At 34.5% G+C, this 19,623-nt stretch overlaps 1 protein-coding gene across 4 annotated transcripts in view; it reads left to right on the top strand.

The window, feature by feature from the left end:
* LRBA (LPS responsive beige-like anchor protein) overlaps window positions 1–19,623 on the top strand; it is a 363,630-nt gene that overhangs the window by 261,204 nt on the left and 82,803 nt on the right. For all 4 annotated transcript variants that reach the window (XM_065736365.1, XM_065736363.1, XM_065736364.1 and 1 more), the window contains 3 exons: window positions 2,391–2,531; window positions 3,683–3,802; window positions 11,418–11,570. In XM_065736365.1, the coding sequence (XP_065592437.1) occupies window positions 2,391–2,531; window positions 3,683–3,802; window positions 11,418–11,570 (414 nt within the window). The remainder of the gene's footprint in view (window positions 1–2,390; window positions 2,532–3,682; window positions 3,803–11,417; window positions 11,571–19,623) is intronic.

Raw genomic sequence — 19,623 nt, 5'->3', positions numbered from 1 at the left:
GTCAGAGGATATTAAAATATTGCTTATTTGTGCTTTATTCTGTAGCTCAAGCTCAGTTAACTGTTAACAGTGCAGTGTAATACACCAGAATCACCTCATCCTTAAAAGCAGTTGTCAGAAAAATATGGGCCTGCCTGGTAGAATGTATTAGCCCAATACATTGTCTCCATTTTATTATGAAGCTGCTGGGGAAGCTGTGATATACAGCACTGTCATTACAGATCTATTGTTAGAAGGGTCCTACAGTCTTCTGTGTGTTGCCATTAATTTATAGCAGTAAACAATATGTAGTCTTCCAACTGCAGCAAAGCAGAATCTTTTAATGAGGTGGATGTTATTACCACAATAAATCAGTGCATTCGTGTAATGTATAATTCAATGTGTGTATTCCCACTGTAACTTCTCTGAGTAAGCTGATAGTGTATCATTGTCAGTGCACAGCTCCATGGTTCTTTTTTTTCCCCTAAGCTTTCTTTCATTTGGGGATTTTTTTTTATTTGCTTGCATATAAATGTGACATGTCTTGATAGTTGTCCTGTTGCAGGCTTCAGAAACCAACTGTAACAATAACACCCAAAATCAATACTGTGGATTCTAGCTGTATGGGTCTCTGTTTGATGCCATTATTATTATTTTTTTTTTTCTGAAAAGAAAATGAAATCAATTCTAATTGTGTTTAGCTTTATATTCAAGGAATGTAATTTTATAACTATTGATTTGAGCCATACTCATTTGGAGAGTAATAAAAACAGAGGCAGATAAAGAGAAAGCATAAAATGTTACAGAACCATACATCACAACACTGTTTCTATTTTAATTCATATAATTTGTTTAACGATGACCTTCTTTCTTCTTTTTTTCCCCTCAAGCATAGCTGAATCTTTAGGGAAAATCAGTACAGATGGAGATTCCAAAATGGTTCTTGCAACAAAGGAGTTCTTAGAGTCAGTTTCATTCTTTCCTGGAATAAATTTGTTAAATCAGATAACAATCCTTTTATACAAGAACCACTTATTTTAAAGGGTTGGATTTCAAATTAGTGAACTGCAGAAATAGTAATTAACATAAGATGTTTTATTTATCCTAGTGTAATTTGAAAGCCACTTTAAGTAAAAAATTTAGGATAAGCTCTTTAGTCTTTAATAGATTTGCTCTATCGTTGAGGAGAAAGTACTTTAAAGGTGCCATGCCAGATTTCACGTGAGCTACAAAGAAGATATTTGTAAAGTAATAACCAGAATAGCAGAATATTTTCTTTTGCTTGAACTGTGCTTGAATTACTAACTAGGTTATTGATTGTGTTCAGGTACTTCTGAAGTTTCTCCTTGTCTTGCAGTATATTCATTTGTTTTTGCAATGCAGAAACAAGAAAATAATTTTGCGCATTCTTAAGTTATAGTTTTCTACTTTTATTGTTTTTTCAGATGGGCATAGTTTACATTAATAATATGCAAAGAGTATTTTCCATATGTGCACAAGTTGTATTATGTATTTGTTTTACATGTACATATGAAGATATTTTAGACGTCTTACAGAATGTGGAACAGCTACATTCACTTTTGGGTTTCTCAGTGATGAATGTGAAGCGTACTCATTTTTCTTTATCTTTTATGTCAAATTCTGCTGAGTAAGTGCATGGCTATTGATGCCAAAGCATTATTTTTCTTACATTTTTCTCAGTCTTTGTTCAGTGCTTACCTACGTTGGTGAAAGTTTGATAGATTTTTTTAAAATCATGCATACATTATATGTATGTTTTGTATCCACATTTTTTTTACCAGTAATCAGCTATTGTATTTGCCTACTGCAGTGTTACAGGTTTTTTTCATTAAGTAACATTTGTCTTGAGATGGTAAAAAGGAAGCATACAAACAAGAAGAGCAGTAACGTCAAAAATCCGTTTGTGCTGTTAGTATTCTTCTACCCCATTACTTACTCCTTTTCTTTATACCAAAGATGTGTTCATCCCGCTCAACCAACCCCCCACTCCCAAGAACACAAGTTAACACCTCTTTATTATCAGAGACATTCCGTTTGTCCAAGGCATTCTGTGAATTGAGTTTCAGTGTTTGTCTATCAGTTGTAAAAGCAAATTACACCTATAAGGATGTGGATGAGACTTCCTTTTTTCCAAACAGCTTTTTGAGTGTGCTTGGGATTCTGGTTTTATATATGGAGTTTATACAGCTGCTTAGAGAGTACTGCACCTGTTGCTAGCCCCTGGCAGACCGGACCTTCCAGAACAGGGACAACAGGCACTTGTTTTTACAAAAGACCACAAGCGTTATTTTCCATGCTCAGTGATACTGATTCTTGCTAAAAAATAAACCAGCAGTATGATGTGGTAATACGTGCTAATACTCACCTATTTATTTCTGCTAACTTTGTAGCCTATTGGAGCTTTGAACCCAAAGAGAGCAGCTTTCTTTGCTGAGAGATATGAATCCTGGGAAGATGATCAAGTTCCAAAGTTTCACTATGGTACACATTATTCAACTGCAAGTTTTGCACTCGCGTGGTTATTAAGAATTGTAAGTATATTGTTTAAAAACATATTTCATTCAATTGATGATAAAAATTAAATAACAGCTAGGAATGAATTTAACTAAAAGCAAATGGCATGAGAGAATGCCAAGATTTTTGAGTAACTGTAATCGGTACCTTAGTTTGATTACCAAGGATAAATGTATTTCAAAGTTGAGTGAGGGGATTTAATGTTTATGGTACGTACTTCTCTAATTACTAAAAATTTTTCTCCTTAATAATTACTTTTTTAGTGTATGTTCTTATGATACTCAAAACATACTTAACTTTCCTTACATGTTTTCTAAACTTTATATATTTTGAACACTTGTGGTTCTTTCTGAAAGTATTTAATTTTCACTTCCTAATGATATAAAATGAGTAGTTTTCTGAGATTCTATGATAAAATAAATATATCTTTTTCATTTGTTGCAATTTGGATGGAAGGAACTTCTGAGACACTGCATATTGATAATATATTGATTAAACAATGCATTTTTCGATGAGATTGGAAAACTACTTACCTCTTAATGTAATTTCTTTGGGAAAGCATTAGCATTACATCATTAATTAAAGCTTGTTGGAATAGTACAAGCATACATAAATCCTTGAAGTAATGTATAGCACTTCGCTAATTTCAAGCAGTTATCCACTAATACATGCTTAAGTGCTCTTTAACTAAGAGGTGGCTTTAAAATCTCAACCGTTTTTCTTTCCTAAATCACAAATCATGTATTAAACAAAAACAATCATAAAGCTATCCGTATTTAATACTACATTAATAGATTACCTTTAACAAAATCAAATAAATCTTAAATGCTTTTTAAGAAAATCTCAGGTAAAAATATTGAACTATTTCATGATTTTGAAAGCAATTAATTGTGGCTTCTCCTCCACACTGTAAATATTTATTTAATATACATAGTCTTTTCTGTATCTGTATTTATGTGCATAGAGTAGAAATCAAATAATTTGTTGAAGATACAAACATGATTTTGTATTTCTCATTTTTTGATAATAGAACTAACTTTTTTCAGTTAAACACGCGTCTTCCAGAAGAATGGCATCATTAACTGAATCAGAATAGAATTACAAATTTCCTGAAGTTACTAAAGAAGTACATTCCTGTTTTTAATAATTGCTTTTAAAATGTTTTTAGGAACCCTTTACAACACTTTTCCTAAATCTACAAGGTGGGAAGTTCGATCATGCAGATAGAACTTTTTCATCTATTTCGAGAGCCTGGCGCAACAGTCAGCGTGACACTTCTGATATCAAGGTAAAAACCTTCTTGAATGGTGTCAACCTATTTTGTACTGCATCTGTGTTTACTCTGTAGATCCACAGTTAATGGAAAGAGGGGAAGAAGTTTGGAAACTATACTGTCATTTAAGAAAAGATGAAATATACATTTGTAACCTGCAGAGTACTTCAGTGAATTTTCTTTTGTAAAATTTAGCACTTCTAGCACGAAGATTGAAATAAGGCAGGATTGTGCTTTGTGCTGTAGGTGAATTTCCCCGTCTTTTTGTTCCTCCACAGAATTTTTAAGCCATTGATAGCTCAATAGATGCTGGTATCAGTTTTTAACCAGTAAAACTCATATTCTATTTGTGTTTCCGCCCAGTTTAGTTAAGAATGTTGCAGTTACAAGTCATTATCTTCCTTTATCGTTTTAGATCTGAACATCTAACCTCATTTTGGGGCACTTTTCTGCTATGGCCTTTCTTTCCTTGATTGACTGTGAGATGGAAAGAGGATGCCAATTCAGATCCAAAAGGGTCAAAATGAACTTTTACAATGAGGAATAAATAGATAAAGGATAAAGAATCTGTCCCTGGAATAAGTTAGGAGGCATTACTTTTTCTGAAAAAATAATGAGGAGGAGGCCTTGTGCATCTTGGAGTGTTTAGATTGACTGGAAGAGTCTGCTTGTGCTGCAGTACTTCAACAAAATATTTTCATACCTGTATCTTTTCTGTTATTTTCCAGTGGTAACTGAATGCAACTAGCATACTGGAAAAAAAAAATTCATAAATGTTTTAAATGATGAAAAATTTGAAGAAAGATTAAATATGTTCTTTCTTCACTGTAAGCTCCCTAGGCTTTTGTTGCTACTTCTACAACTTAAGAAAACGTAGCAGTTGAATGCATCCATTTATAGAAATACAGAGGGTTTTGGATGCTACTTTCAAGATCTTGAAATTGTCAGGCCAAAGTGTATGCTTTTTATTCTGTTTCATTGCACAGAAGGTGGAACATACAGGAAAAACAAGGGTTGTATTCCTGTTCCACCTGAAAAATTCTTAAATGTTAAGAACCACTGAGTTGATAAATTAAAATAAATGGAAGTGGTTTCTTCATGCTTCTTCCGTGATGAGAGCGAATGTAAATTAGTGATGCTTGTTGTGATAATTGTTCATCTCAGCTGGTGGCATCACATGTTACAAGGAGGTCTAACATGAGCTAGCTTTGGAAGCAGTTCTTGTTGGCTGTTAGTATGCTTCCACAGAGAAAACCAAAGCAGATGTGTGTTCATATCCAGTCTTTGTCAGTAACCTTTGAAGGCCATGGGTTGAGAATTGGAGTGAGAAACTAATGCTGCACTGTAGTATAAGCATTGCATTGGTTGAACTTGTAAGACTTTGATTTCAAGAGGTGGTATGTTGCATAGAATTTAATTTTCTACTTTTTCCCTACTCATTTAAGCGAGGCAAAATAAAAGTTCTTTGGAATGTCACTGGTGCCTCCATCGTTGTCACTTTCTAGTTAGATTAGCACTCATGTCTTTACAATATTGAGTGTCTTTAAATTACATCTTCTGCTCAGAATTGTTAAATGTATTTTAATTCTGTGAAAATACTATTTAGTACCTTTTAAGAAACAAACAGACATGGTACTGAACTCATTTAATTACTTCTTAGTTTACATTGCTATTGTTTATATTCCTAGTTAGTTTTGTTAATGTTGTATGAAAATCAGACAGAGAGCTTGGTAATGTTTCAAAGAAAAGCCAGTTTAATTTGAGACCGCTCTTAGAGAAACTTCTCTATATTTGGGAACTTGTTTTCTTTTGTTGCTGCCTTTATTTGATTAATGAGTAGATTTGTTCATACTTTTTCAGAAGCATTTATTATTTCTGGCTTGGTAGCAAACCTGTTGCTCTAAATTGATTTGTCATTATAATTAGAACAATACAGTTGTTATCATTGTTGCTTTTTGCATATATTTTCTATTTTCCAACTGAATTATTTTTATGATTTCTCTTTATACCATAGTTAGAGTTTTTTCAAGATAGGCTGAAATTCTCAGCCTTTTCTCTGAACAGCTTGCTGCCTTCGTAGTGTCATCTGGAGTTTTATTACTGCACCTTCTATGCCAGGTCATTAATGAGATTATTGACTGGTATTAGAACCAGGGCAGACCCCATTACCGTGTCTTCCCAGTTTGACAGAGAGCTATTGATAACTGCTCTTGTAAAATGGATTTCCAGCCTGGACACCCTCGCATTATTGTAACCTAATCTCTTCTTCATTTCTCCATTTTGCTTATAAGGAAGTTGTGGGAGATGGAGACAGTCTCCCTAAGGTCTTTCTCAAAAGGGAAGCAGCTCATGTTTATTGAAACAGGCTGCGTAACATATGCATGCCTAAGACACCCTGTAACCCAATAAGCTTTTTACATATGCTTTGCATTCCTTTATGCTTCTCCATCTAATAGATGGGGTTTCAGAAATTACAGGGAGTTAAGTTACTGCCAAACTTGCAACATTATTTTGTGAAGGATAGATTTCATGTCACGTTATTAGCAAGGTAAATGATGTCTAAGAGCAATTACTTTCAAAATTTAGAAGTAGGTACCTAGTAATTCAGATTTTTAATGATAAACTGCTTGCTTAGTATAGCAGAACTTCTAAGGTTTAGGATGCAGATCCTTTGTTTTCTTGAAAGATTTGCTGTGAAATTGTACCAAGAAGCATAACAGGAAAATACTAAAGAGGAAAAAATAGAGAAATCCCCATTCAGTCCAGTGCATACATTAATTTGTGGATATAGCAGTAGTTAAAAAACGCGGACATCTGGGTTTATGGATCAGAAAGTTCCATCAGATATCTGTTTCTTCTTGTCCTAGACCCAACTTTAATGGTATTGAAAGTAAAACAAGTACTTTGTATATCTATTCTGAAATTTTTCTGGAACTGTTGAAATAAACTTCAAGAAAGATATGGACAGATCTGTTGAAGTCCAGGGGAGAACAAGTAGAGGTCAAGAGAATGACACTAGTAATAGAGACATGGAAGTTTTAGGTTGTTTACTTTGGAGAAAAGGGGAACAAGGGGAAAAATGTCAGTGTCGAGTCTGATGCTTGTGTCTTCTGGGGATTTTGGCTGGCAGAGACAATACACTTGATTTCTTGTTCTAAGGGCCTGCCCTGCCAGGCTTGGTGCTGGTATGCGGTCAGTGTGGCCTAGTTCAGGAGGATAAAAATAATTAGAAAGGGGTGGTGGGAATGGATCTCTGTCCATGAGGTAATAGCTATTCCTGTACAATGATAAATGGGGACAACTGCTGCTATTTCAGTTTGAATAGGATAGGAAGTGGGTTCCAGCTGCAGCGAAAGCAGCCCAGATGTTAGGGAGACCTAGTGATCAGATCAGGATGGTTTTTTTTTTAATTTTGAAGAAACACAGCACAAAACATTTTAAAATAAAAGGTAGAGAAACATATTTTGAGGATAATTATAATTGCTTGATTATGACATCATGGACAAGGTGACCTCTCAAGGTTTCATCTAGACCTTTTTATGATTCAATATAGTCATTATTTTTTTCCTCAGTACAAGAAATTGGAGGAAAAGAATGCAGATGTACACACCCTTTCTTATTTCATTTTCTCAGTTAAATTAACCTGGACTACATATTACATACTGTAATTGCCTTCAAATACTTTTATATAAGTTCTCACTTAAAAGTAACATAATCTACTTATAATTTATTGGCTATCAGGATTTAAAATTTATTTTTTAATCAGTAATTAACCAGTTGGTATTTGCATTTATGTATTTATTATGCATTCCAATGATATGTTTTTTTTTTTTTTGCAAAATTGTGAATTATTGAAGATTTTAACCATTTTATTAATGTTATTATTGTCTCTTATTAATGTTTTAGTATGGTCATGAAATCCATCTTACTGATTCTTGACCCCTTAGCAGATCATATAACTTAGCTTCTAAGGACTTCAGTCTACTACTTTCTAAACAAAAACTAAAGTAAAATATTTCATTTCCTATGCTTGGTGGCAAACATGAAAACAAATTACCAATGTTAAACTGGCATTCTGTTGATAAACCTTGTTCATAAAAAAAAAATAAATAAAAAAAGATCTTTTGGGTGAAGTTTGCTTAGGAATTGTGGCTTCTCTATGTGGTAGAGGACTTTTTTTTTTAAAAGTATGTTTTAATGATATGCATAATTCTATAATAATTAATTAAAAATCTGATATTTTATCCTTAATGTGTTTTTTTTAAACAAACACTGAACCAAACAACAGTAAATGTTGTATAATAGATTCATGTTAATATTCCCTATGAGCTCTTCCATGAGTTTGAAGGAAATCTAACGTATGACAGGAGGAGTGAAGTGTTGCTTATCATGCCTGTTTTTACCCCAGAGGACTGGTGAATTCTAACAGAGAAATTCTGAAGTTAATTTTCAGCAGGATTGTGCTAAAGCAATAGCTTTAACAAACCGTGTTTTCATTTTTTCATGACATCATATAAACAACAACAAAAAAGTGGAACAATTCTGCAGTTTCTGCATGTGCGTTGCATACATACAATGTTAGGAGAGATACATAACATGAAGGTAAAATATGGAGATAAATGAAATGGTTAGGCAGAAGGGAAGACGTCTAGAAATACCAAACAAGAGACTACACCATACTCACTCTGGCCTCTAATGGCTGATCTTGTATTTTCATGTGGTGTTTGTGTTAAACTGCAATTAAGTCCTTCCATTTATTTATTTATTTTAATTCTCTCAGTGATATCCAGATAGTTCAATTACTAATGGAGTTACACGAGTGAGTCAGCTGTTTCTGTCTTAGTGTCAATCTGTGTATGCAGTGTGACTGCTTTAAGATATCAGTTTTATCAGTACTTGCTGTTAGACGTTTCAGGTTTTGTCATATTTTAAATAAAGAAATAAAGGAAAAGACACCACAAATACAGTCTGTGAGAGGCTATGACTAGCAAATACATAAAGAATATTTGTTAACTTAATACAATATTTACAGTTTTATCATTAAGTCTATTAGCAGACTTTAGGAAAATTGTTGACCTTTAGCTAATGTAGTCCTTTTCATCCATGTAAAACCATCGAAAGTTGGCATTAAGTGTTACTCCCTTCAACTGGCATGGTACATCTATTTGAGCTGCTTTTCCATGTTTAAATGGTACCATGCAGTCATTGTAACAAAATCAGATCATAGAGGAACTCCTGTTAAAATGCTTTTTTACAGTAAGTAATTAATGAAATAGTGCTTTGTGAGAAGTTTTGATAGTCGAACTAACAGAAATTGTTGGTGATTTTTAAGTTGCTAGGCTGCATATTGTTTTTGTGCAATCTAATGAAAACAGTGTGTTCTAGAAAAGTAAATGGCTTCTGATCTTGAAAGAAACAAGGGAATACCTGTGTGTATATATATTTAAATATATAAAAATATAATAACATCATTAACATATGTAATGAGCTTAACTTTTATATATTGCATTGTCATGGTCTTGCTTTGTATTTGCGATGCAAGTGTACCTGGTGTAGGGAACCTGCTTTGGCAGGGGGGTTGGACTCGATCTCTTGAGGTCCCTTCCAGCCCCTATGATTCTCAAAGTTACCTTTGAATTAACCATCTGCATTTCTTATTTTTCTTTGGTAGTTCCAATGTAATGCTAAAATCTGCAGAAAGTTGTATGATAGTGAACTTCCTTTCTTATAAACATTTATCTGTGACACATTTTTATTCTAATTCTGTTAACAGTTTCAGAACTTTTCATCAAGTACTTTTCAAGCATTTGGTACAAAAGCATGTTTTACCCTGCCTATTTGATTAAGGTGACAGTAAACAGAAGGATGTACAATTAAAAGCCAAACAGTATTTCACACAAAGATAGAGGTGATAATAGTTTAATTCCTGCTTCATCTTTCCTTTTCTTGCCCTGGCTACTCGGATTGACCTTGTCCACGATCTGATGACCCTATTGCACTCAGTTTTTTGGAAAGCTGCTCATGCCTTAGCTAGTCCTTGGGGGGCTATCTTAGAGACCATCAATCCACTGACCCACGCCAGGACTGGGTTTCTCATCCGCTGAGCTTCTGATGGAGCTATGTACCACTCCCACTATAGACAAGGCCAGTGGAGCAGTCTGATTTTATTTTTTTTCTACTCCTTAAGCAGCATGCAGTTTGCACTCGCTATATGCAAGACCAATTTTACACTAGTTGTTTGCTATGAAATAGACTTCCTGAAGCAATTACATGTATTGATTCTTTCCTCACACTGGAAGTAGATTTTTCTAATTTAATTTTTTCAAAATCCATCAAGTTGCCAAGTTTATTGGTATATTGAAGTCTGAACAAGTTCTCATGCAATATTGTTTTTAAATATAGTAACAGTAGAAATATACATACTGCATACAACAGACTTTTTCTATTAATTTTTACATCAGGATTTTCCAAACGTCTATAGAAGCCTATAAATAAGGTTCCGATGCCATTTATTTAGGTGTGTTTCTATATATGCTTGTACATGTTTTTACAAAAGAAGCAACAGCATATGTAGTTGCATTTCTGAATGTGAAACAGAGAAGTATTTCACTTGTTCAAAATAAAATCCTTACTATTTTGAGCTTAATTTTGCTTACTGGCGTGATGTGATCAATTCTGTGCTGGAATGCTGTTTTCTATTTCAAAAGCTCTTTGTGTAGCCATTACTGTTACTCTGTTTTTTTCTTGTAGGACTTGGAAATTATAATTCCTTTCCTGTATGTGCTTGCATTTTTTTTCTTCAGCCCAATTGAGTGTTGCGTGCTGTGCCTCCCTGCACCAGTGCCAGGGCAGGGCAGCCACCAATGGTTTTGATGCCGTATTCTAGTCCCATTCACCATGGGAGAGCACAGTTCTTTAAAGCAATGATGATCCTGTCAAGGGATTCAGCACACAGAGCCCTTGCGACTTTGTGGAATTTCTTCTTTTGTTTTATTTTCTTTGTGTGTGTATTAAGTGATGTGTATTCGTTCTCTTGTAATAGTAGACTGGACTCATAATTGCGATAACTTCTGTTAATGAAACAAGTTTTTTCTTGATTCAACCTTGACTTTTTTTCCTGAACATACAGTATAACTCCAGATATTTTAGATTTGACAGGAAATTTACTTCTAGGTGTTGAACAAACTTGGATAGTAGTTACTTCCCCCCAAACTTTACAATTGCTAGCACTTTAAATTTTGCTTTGTATTAAAATGTAAATGCTTTCCCAACTCCTTAACATCTTCAGTGTGTCTGTTACTTTCAATTAAAGATTGTTTGTGTCATGTGATATTTACTTAGTTTTATACATTTCTCTGAGGGCAGTATGCTACCAAAAGCCATATTCTGTCTCTGTTTTATAGCGTGTTGTGTTGTATTTCTCTGTCATATTACAGGCATGAAAAGGAGATATCTGAAGGATTGAATTTTAGGAAGTATGAAAAAAGGAATTTCCCCCTTCTTTGTGTGTCTGTGGGTGCACTTTTTATATTCTGCCTCTGCCTAATGCCATTTTAATAATTGTTTCTTAATATGTCAGAGTATGTTTGACAGAATTTATAGCATGGCATTGTTTTTCCTTTGTATACAGGAATTGATTCCTGAATTCTATTACCTCCCAGAGATATTTGTCAACAGCAACGACTACAATCTAGGAGTGATGGATGATGGAACAGTTGTGTCTGATGTTGAACTTCCACCATGGGCCAAAACCCCAGAAGAATTTGTTCGCATAAACAGACTGGTAAGATGTCTCTCTTCTGTTTTTTATCAAGTAGCGTTTGTCTTGCAAGCTTTTTGAATTAATCTTTATCTTTGTAATACATAACTTTACGTGTAAGGTTATGAATGAAATAATCTGAAGGAACGGTGGAACTAAAAGTTTTAAGAAGGAAGAAGGGTGTATAGTATTGCTTGTTCTTCAGTACTGATCAAAAATGTTTCGAGTGTGGTCTGAACAAGCAGGAGATCTTGTTAGTTTTATGTCCATTCCTGTAGTTCTAAAGTGATAATAAAATAATCACTTTACAGAAGAATTCAAAAAGCTTTTTAATCGTGGGCTTTTTTTCACTCCAGTTATTTAAATGTATTTTTAGGTATTTTTATTTAAGTATCCATTTAACTCTGAAGACTGGTGAATGCCTTAGGAGTGGAGGCTGCATATTAAATCTGCTGCCACCTCTTCCCTTTGTTCCATAAGAAATATATTTTTCAGAACTGTTTTTACAAGGAAATTAAACTGAATTCTTCACTTACTTCATTCCCCAAACTTGTTTTACTGTGTTCTCTGTTCTGGAAAATCCTGGTGTTAGCATTTCCTGTCTTCACTGTGCCCTCTGAGCAGGATAATGACTTACAGAATATATATTACAGTGTCATAATTTGCATCTCAGCACATTCTCAGAGCTAATTACATTAAGCTGTTTCCAAAATGGGAAGGTTCTGCATCAGTGGCACTCTAAAAATAAGTAATGTGGTGGTGTTTTTTTTTTTTTTTTTTTTTTTTTTTAATGAATATAGACTGACAAGGCAGGAGTTGTCATGTAGTAGTCAGTTACTACTATACACCAATCTGGGAGAGACTGAATTAAAGCTTGAAGACTCTCAGAAACTTCTCACAGGAAGCAGACCTTGACTTGATAGCACCCTGCCATTCTTAATCTAGAAAATGAGCACTGAGAAATAAGTGTTGAAGACATCGGTGGTGCTGTTCATAAAAATACAGGGTAGTCGTATCTGAACAAAGCTGTAGTTAATAAGTTAGCAAAAGTGCAGTTAAAAAAAACTCTGCTGGTGACATGATACCATGGTCTTCAGAGATGTTGTTTGGCCTGTATTTCTGCAGGCTGTTGAGCTTGATAACCTTAACGTTTGTGGCAGTTGTAAAGTACACTGTAATAATCACAAATTGTGTTAGGTGAATCTAGTGTTAGGCATCAGATAGAGGTATATGCAAGTTGTGTTTAAGTGAGGTGTAAAATATACTAACATTGAGCAGGTCTACTTGGCAAACTGTTAAAACACAACTTTTCGTTGTACTGTTGTGCTGATAGGTTAGGGAGGTGACCTGACACCCTTGTGAGTTTGCAGTGTGTTGGTGACTGAGAATATTCTGAGAAATGAAAAGCTATGTACTCGGGCAGACTTGTCAAAGGCAGCCTTTGGCCTTGATCTCTCACCACTATGGTGTTTCAGCTTTTGCATAAAATATAGTTCTCATTCACTTAATTACAGATCTGGCTTTCACCACGATGAATGCAAGTTATTCTCCAACTCCTGCTTCCTTCTCTTCTAATATTTTAGCTCTTAATTTTCTTTTCTTCATTTTTTCTATGGTGCCAGGTTTTTCTCATCCTCACCTCTCTGTACTTTCTGACCTGCCTTTTTCTCACTATGTGATGTTCCAAAACGTTTGCTGTGTGTGTCTGCCATTCTTGCACCTCTCTGGTATCTCTCATAGTTATATTGGCAGCATGAAGTGCTTCATCAGCTGGAACCATCTATGTTTTGATTATTACTGTTAAACTGCTCGACACAAAATATAAAATCCCCTTGAAGTCTTTTCTTAGAAAGTAATAAACTCAATCCATATTCCAAACGTATTTTTTTTCTTAATGCACAGTCTACAATAAGCGTGTCTATTAAATCCTCAAAGAAGCAGTTCAGAAAGCATCACGCAGGAAGTACTTGTTATGTATCCACTCATTCATGTAAAGATGAAGTAATCTGGGGATCTGAAAACACCATCGTATATTTGAACGATGAAAATTGCAACTGCTTCAGATTAGCATTTGCTAGCTTTATTCACTGTTACTCACAGAATTGGAAGTTCCTCTTTATTATCTAAATATAATTAATGTTTTCATTTAGATTTTTTTTCAAGTAGTTATTCTTTAACAGATGTGACTTTTGAAATTGTTTTCATTGAGCAGACTTTGTTAGTTATCTGCTTCAAGTCATAACTTCTGCTATGGAAAAAGTACCACTTGTGAAATGCCATATTCAAAGACATGTGAAAGAAGCTCTAAGTTCATGTTTGCAGAAAACACTGTTTTTAAGCGTTGCATAATCGGGCAAAACAGAAATTGTTGGGTTTTTTTTAATGACTTAAGGTAATTTTGAAAGTGTGAAAGAATTTACCAAGTGACAGTATGTTGAAGCATATGAAACAACAGCCCTTTTGGTGACATTGTGTATTCCTGATATTGTTGATACAGTTCAGATACCAAGTTTTGGTCTGTCTGGTAGTGTTAACTAAGCCTCAGTGCCAGTGTTAACTGCTTTTACGTGACAAACTTGCTGTTATTCTGGTGGTGGCAGCCCTGTCAGTGCTGTTATGGGCACTGCCCTCTACAGTCTGCTGTTCTGGCAGTAAACTGTGAAAATCACAGTGAAATTTAATTCGCTTTTTCATATTTAATGTAATGCTACTGTTAAAATCAAATTTGTTTTTAAGTAGAGTGGGAGTGCTTAAGAGAAATGCTTGCAGTTCTCTTTGTCCCAAATACTATCAGAAGCATTTGCTACACTGTGGCTTTGGCCGATTCATTCAGTTATATTTCCTTGCAGCTTCCTGGTTCAGACAAAAATAGTGATTATAGTATTTTAAGTGCTCATTTCGTAAGCTATCACGCACAGATATTTTTTTCTCTGCATTACAGTTTACCTTTTTAAGTCCACAGATCTTATACGATGATTGGAGCTCATGAAATGCATACTACTTTGATCTGTGACCTTTTTGTGGTGCTAATCGGGTTCCTGATATCATTATACCTTGCTCATTAATCATATTTCCTGCAGCCCGTCAGACAGCCAGACAGCCCAAGCCCTGTTTGCAGCCTTGTGTTGGCAGGTTTCTGCTTTTCCAGATTATTACAGTGTGATACTTTGGCTTCTCATAACCAGACCCGCATCAAGCTGTGTGCTACAATTAAAGTCAGATGGTCCTCAGGTTGAACAGGGGTATACTGTTGCAGCTGTCTGTCTTTCTGGGACAGACCAACACTGGGAACAGATGATATGTAGGACAGTGCATATTAACAGCTTGTACAGTACTGGGTCAGAAGCAGGGGTCCGGAACATTAATTGACAGGCTGGTACCTGATTGAAAACCGATTCTCAACGTGACGTTAATTCTATCAAGTGTGTGTTTTGGTTGAAAAAGATCATTGCATGTCTTTTGTGTTGGCTTTGGGAGAAAAAGCAGAATGGCATATAATTAAAAGTGGTGTTTGATTGATGGAATGTCATGATGAGTTAAATGATAACATCAGGATGCCACTCTAAGCAATACAAAGAAATGTAAAATGCATGTATTGCTTGTGCGTATATTTGGTATTTTGTATTAGTTTATGATAGCACAGCATTTTACCATGCCACAAGTCAATGGAGGTGAGAGGGATATTTTTCTCTGAGGGACACAACAATTTGATGGAAAAGTACCTTTTTTTTTTTTTTATCCATCTGTAAGCTTAATATATACCTTTAATGCTCTGCATTATGTTTGTCACAGAACAACTGCTAAGATAACTGAAGTTATTTTTCAGTTTTCACAGATAAGATTTTATTAATCTGTAACTGTATCGTTATGGAAATATTTGTAATAGGACTTATAGTATTAGCTTAGTACAAGTTTTAAAATAAATCGGATTAAATGGTAATCCTCCTCTCTGCCCCCACAAAACAAATCAGAAGTATCCCAAGTATCATGCCCTATTGCATCTTTATTATTTCAAATTGAATTATGCTGCTTGTAGGACGTGAATATGACCAAAGGGAGAATGCTAGATTGCTGTGATACCTAAAAAAATAAATAAATAATGGAACACTTCTGTGAAATGCATAGTAAAGTGAAATGTAAACTGGGCAGGAAAGGTAGAAAAAGGTAGTTGTTCAAATGTTGTCTGGGTATAGAAATATTTGATACGAATTATAGCAGCAGCTGATCTGCTGTTTTTTCAGGCACAAGCATAAACGTATTCATCCAACCTTCCAAATTTTCTGGAGTTTTTTGTTAGCATCGAAGTGTTTTGTTAGCATCAAAAAATCCAAGTCTTAAGAGCTCCTCTTCTTCAGAATATTTTTCTGATTTAGCAATTTAAATTCACCTGTTGCAGTTAGTGATTTCCCCATTAAACCTTGGTGGTAGAAATTTATCATGAATGGCAGAGTGGGAATTCACAAAAAGCAGGTACAATCCAGGGAAAAGTCATATACTTACATAGAGAGTCAGGAATTTATAATAGAGTTCTAAACAAGGCGGTGACATTTGTTCTAAGTAGAGAAGTGGTCTATTCTGTCCTGTGTTTGAAGGCTTAAATATGTTTAAATATGTAAGAATTAATTTGAAATTAAAATCAATTGATAGTAAGTAAATTTCACACATCTGTAAGGAGCCTCAGCTTTTTGAGAATTAGATGGTTTTCAATGATAATAATGTTGTTGAGGTCTGTCAAGACAGCTTTCCGTAATATATTTCAATTTAAATGTTTTTAGAGCTTTATTGCAGAGTTAGTCCTTCCACGATTAGTGATTTATCTGTTTGACTCAATACTGAAGAAAATGCAAGACAGATCGGAAATGTGATGAGATTACTATGTCAGTTTGCAAGTTTAGAAATCCAATTTTGATATAATTGAAAATGTAGTGATTGGAAGCTTGGGCACTTCCTGAAACAAATGAAATACTTCAATACCTAAAGGTACTATAAACAAAATTTATCTTGGTGCAGTAAGGAAGATGGAGAGGAGGGATAGGTTAGCTGCTCACCCAAACTCAGATCTTAGTGGACCAAAATAAATCATTATTAAGAATCACCAGTTGGTAAGAATGATCTACAGTCAGAGTTGGAAGGAGATTATTGGTTAATATAGTGCATTATTTCTACAGCACAGTTTATTCTATCTCACGCTAGAAAACAGTGAAAAAGCAAAACTGACCAGCTAGCACACCGGCAATATGCAGAACTTGGTGATCTAACTCTCTCCTATCCATTGAAAGTGAGATGATGAAATAACAGTTGATTTCAAAACCATTATGCTACTTTGCAGTCTTTTAATTTTTTGCTGTTAGTCAAATAAATTTGCAACTTGGAACGTCCTGCACTTTTGTGATCCCTTCAAAAATTCTTTGTGGTATTTTTCTGAGTTAGACAGGTTGTGTTTTTACAGATAAATGCAGTAGAAGTTCTGTTGCAAGTGCTGTAGGAAATGATGAGGGTATAAACTGTGTGAATTAAGGCAAGAGAATGCAGGTAGCCAGTAATAGATCGCTAGATTACTATCATATTACTGGTATTAGTTTACTAGTTACAGATGTAGAGAGAAAAGGGAAAAGGCTAAACTGAAAACTACATTAACTAGTGGCATCAGAGATACTATCTATGCAGCTCAAATTTTGAAATGCTTGCATAAGCAGGACTGGATGTAATCATAGGAAGCTAGAATGCAGATTGGTCTGTTTACACTGGGCAGTGAGGATGCTTCTGGTAGTGTGAGTGTGAACATACATAAAATAGTTATGGGATTTGAGTGTAGGAGAAGAGCTCTGTGAACTCATCACTTAAGCTTGTAGATGGTTCTGTTGGTATCTATTTGGTATCTATTTGCCTAGTGCAGAGTTGAAAAAGAAGAGTTTTAATGCTAGTTTTTTCAAGCTCTTCATCAAATGTATATGCAGTTGAAGTGTTACGTATGTTTCTGTTACAGATATCTGTTGATTTTTTTTGTAGCTTAGTTTAAAAGTTATTGTCTGTATCCAATCTGGGGTTTATGCAATACAGTATCCTAAGAAAGGAGGATATTTATCAACTCTCCATGCATTTTAATTTCAAGAATCAGTTTCATAGATCTATAAAAGAAAAAGTAGATTGGAATGTCACCTCTAACTGTAATCTTCCATGCAAATATTTGTAATTTTGTGTCACATACAAACATTTCGTATGCATGTGTGCATAACACATTTAAATTAAATACATGTTTAACTGTAGCTGTTGACAGTGCATCTTAAAGTGTTGTGCTGCATTTATTTCACCTTGCATCCAGGCTCTGGGAAAAGTTTTTTGCAAGACTTGTATCAGGCAAAGTAAAGATTGATATTCATAGAAGTCTCGGTAACTTAACATGATTTATAATTCAGAAAGTTCTAGGAGATGCTGTTTATTCTGGAAGTCTAAGTGTGAGATGTCTGGGCTGCTGGCATATTGGAGTCAGCATATTTGCAAATTTGATGTTATGTGGCAAACCTTTTTTCTCATCTATGAAAACAAGGTAGTCCAGCAGTCCTGGAAAGTAAAAGGGCTGTACCATGAGTGCAGTTAATGGGCAGAAAGTCTCTTAAACGCTTAAAGAAACAAATGGAGTGTTAATTACAGCATCATCCTTTCTTCAAGTGTTTCTACAAATGGAGTGCAGTTCTACTCGTTGTCCAGTGTTCCCCTTAGATTAATCCATACCAACACTGTTCTACGCCTGTCTGCTTTGTCTCAGTGGTGCCTTTGCTTAATTACAATAGCGTACCACTTAGACTCGTTTCTTACCAACCGAGCTATACGGGTACACGTATAAGAAATTCTCAATATGTATTTGGCACTAAATGTTTTGCAGTGTTAGAATTACCTCCTTAAAGTACCTCTGATGCCCTTTCATACAGAAATAGTTACATGGAGGCTGGAATCAAGAAATGCTGGATAATTGTAAGCAGTTTTGATTTAATTATATCATTTACAGATCTGATTGTTATCATGGAAACAAAGTGGAAATAGATCCAGATTGTGTATTTTCAAAGACCTTGCTCAGATCACCTCTGGAGCCTAGAGTAACAATAATAATGCCAATGGAACTGCACATGCATGAAATATTGCAAGTGAAAAACTCATCTACAGAGCATTCTAAATGGAGAATAGAAGAATCATTCAATATAAGGTCATTTCGAGAAGTAGAGAAGAAATATTTCTTAAGAAATATGATACATAACCTAGTAGAAAATATTCTGAAAATCTGGGATTGATTGGAGTTCACTAAGTTCCTGTTAGAACAATTATACTTGACCCTTTGTGTGTAAGAATTAACTTTTTATGACATGGAGTAGAAGAAATACGGCCAGAAGTTCATGTTTATTTAAATCCAATCCTGTTGGAATATTGTTTCTACTAATTTTCATGTAAGATTTTTAATTGATTTTATTTTTAAAGGTGCCTACTATTCAAGGAAATTAAATTGTATTCCTCAAGAAAATACAGGATGCAACGAAAAGGGAACTTGAACTGTGCTTTTGTATAAACTTTCTTTAAGGATTCTGAAATAATTTAGTTTTATTTTCATAACGTTTCAAAATATGCTAATACTAGAGGTGTGGAAAATATTTATGATGTAAAAACATTGAAGAGGTGTGTCTGTAGGATAAAGTAAATGTGAGTAAAAAGCAAAAAAAAAAAAAAAAAAAAAGCCTTTGCCTATTCAGTGAAAACGGTAACATAGATAAGATGGCATAATTTTTTAGCAAAAAATATTCATCTTTCTTGTAGCCAGTCCAAATCTGCAACATAAGAGGAAAAAGCAGTTTGTGAAATGTTTTCTTTCCACAGTTATCTCTTCATTACATCTAGTTTGCTCTTCTTACCATCTCTTTACAAGCAAGTTATTATGCTGAAGTTACAGGTACACTCTAGACTTCAGTTTTTCAGCAGAATAAAATTCAAGGAAAAATCTGCTTATTGTTAAATTGTTTTTGAAAGCATAATAGATGGCCCTCGTTCTGAAAAGGGAAGTCTTAATGCAGTCTTGGAGTGTGATTTTTTT

Source organism: Cyrtonyx montezumae, unplaced genomic scaffold, assembly GCF_038088225.1.
Source record: "Cyrtonyx montezumae isolate F1298 unplaced genomic scaffold, pur_monq_1.0 scaffold_2, whole genome shotgun sequence".
Classification (NCBI taxonomy): Eukaryota; Metazoa; Chordata; class Aves; order Galliformes; family Odontophoridae; genus Cyrtonyx; species Cyrtonyx montezumae.
Note: the sequence above shows the minus strand (reverse complement) of the source record. Positions and strands in the feature narration are given on the sequence as shown.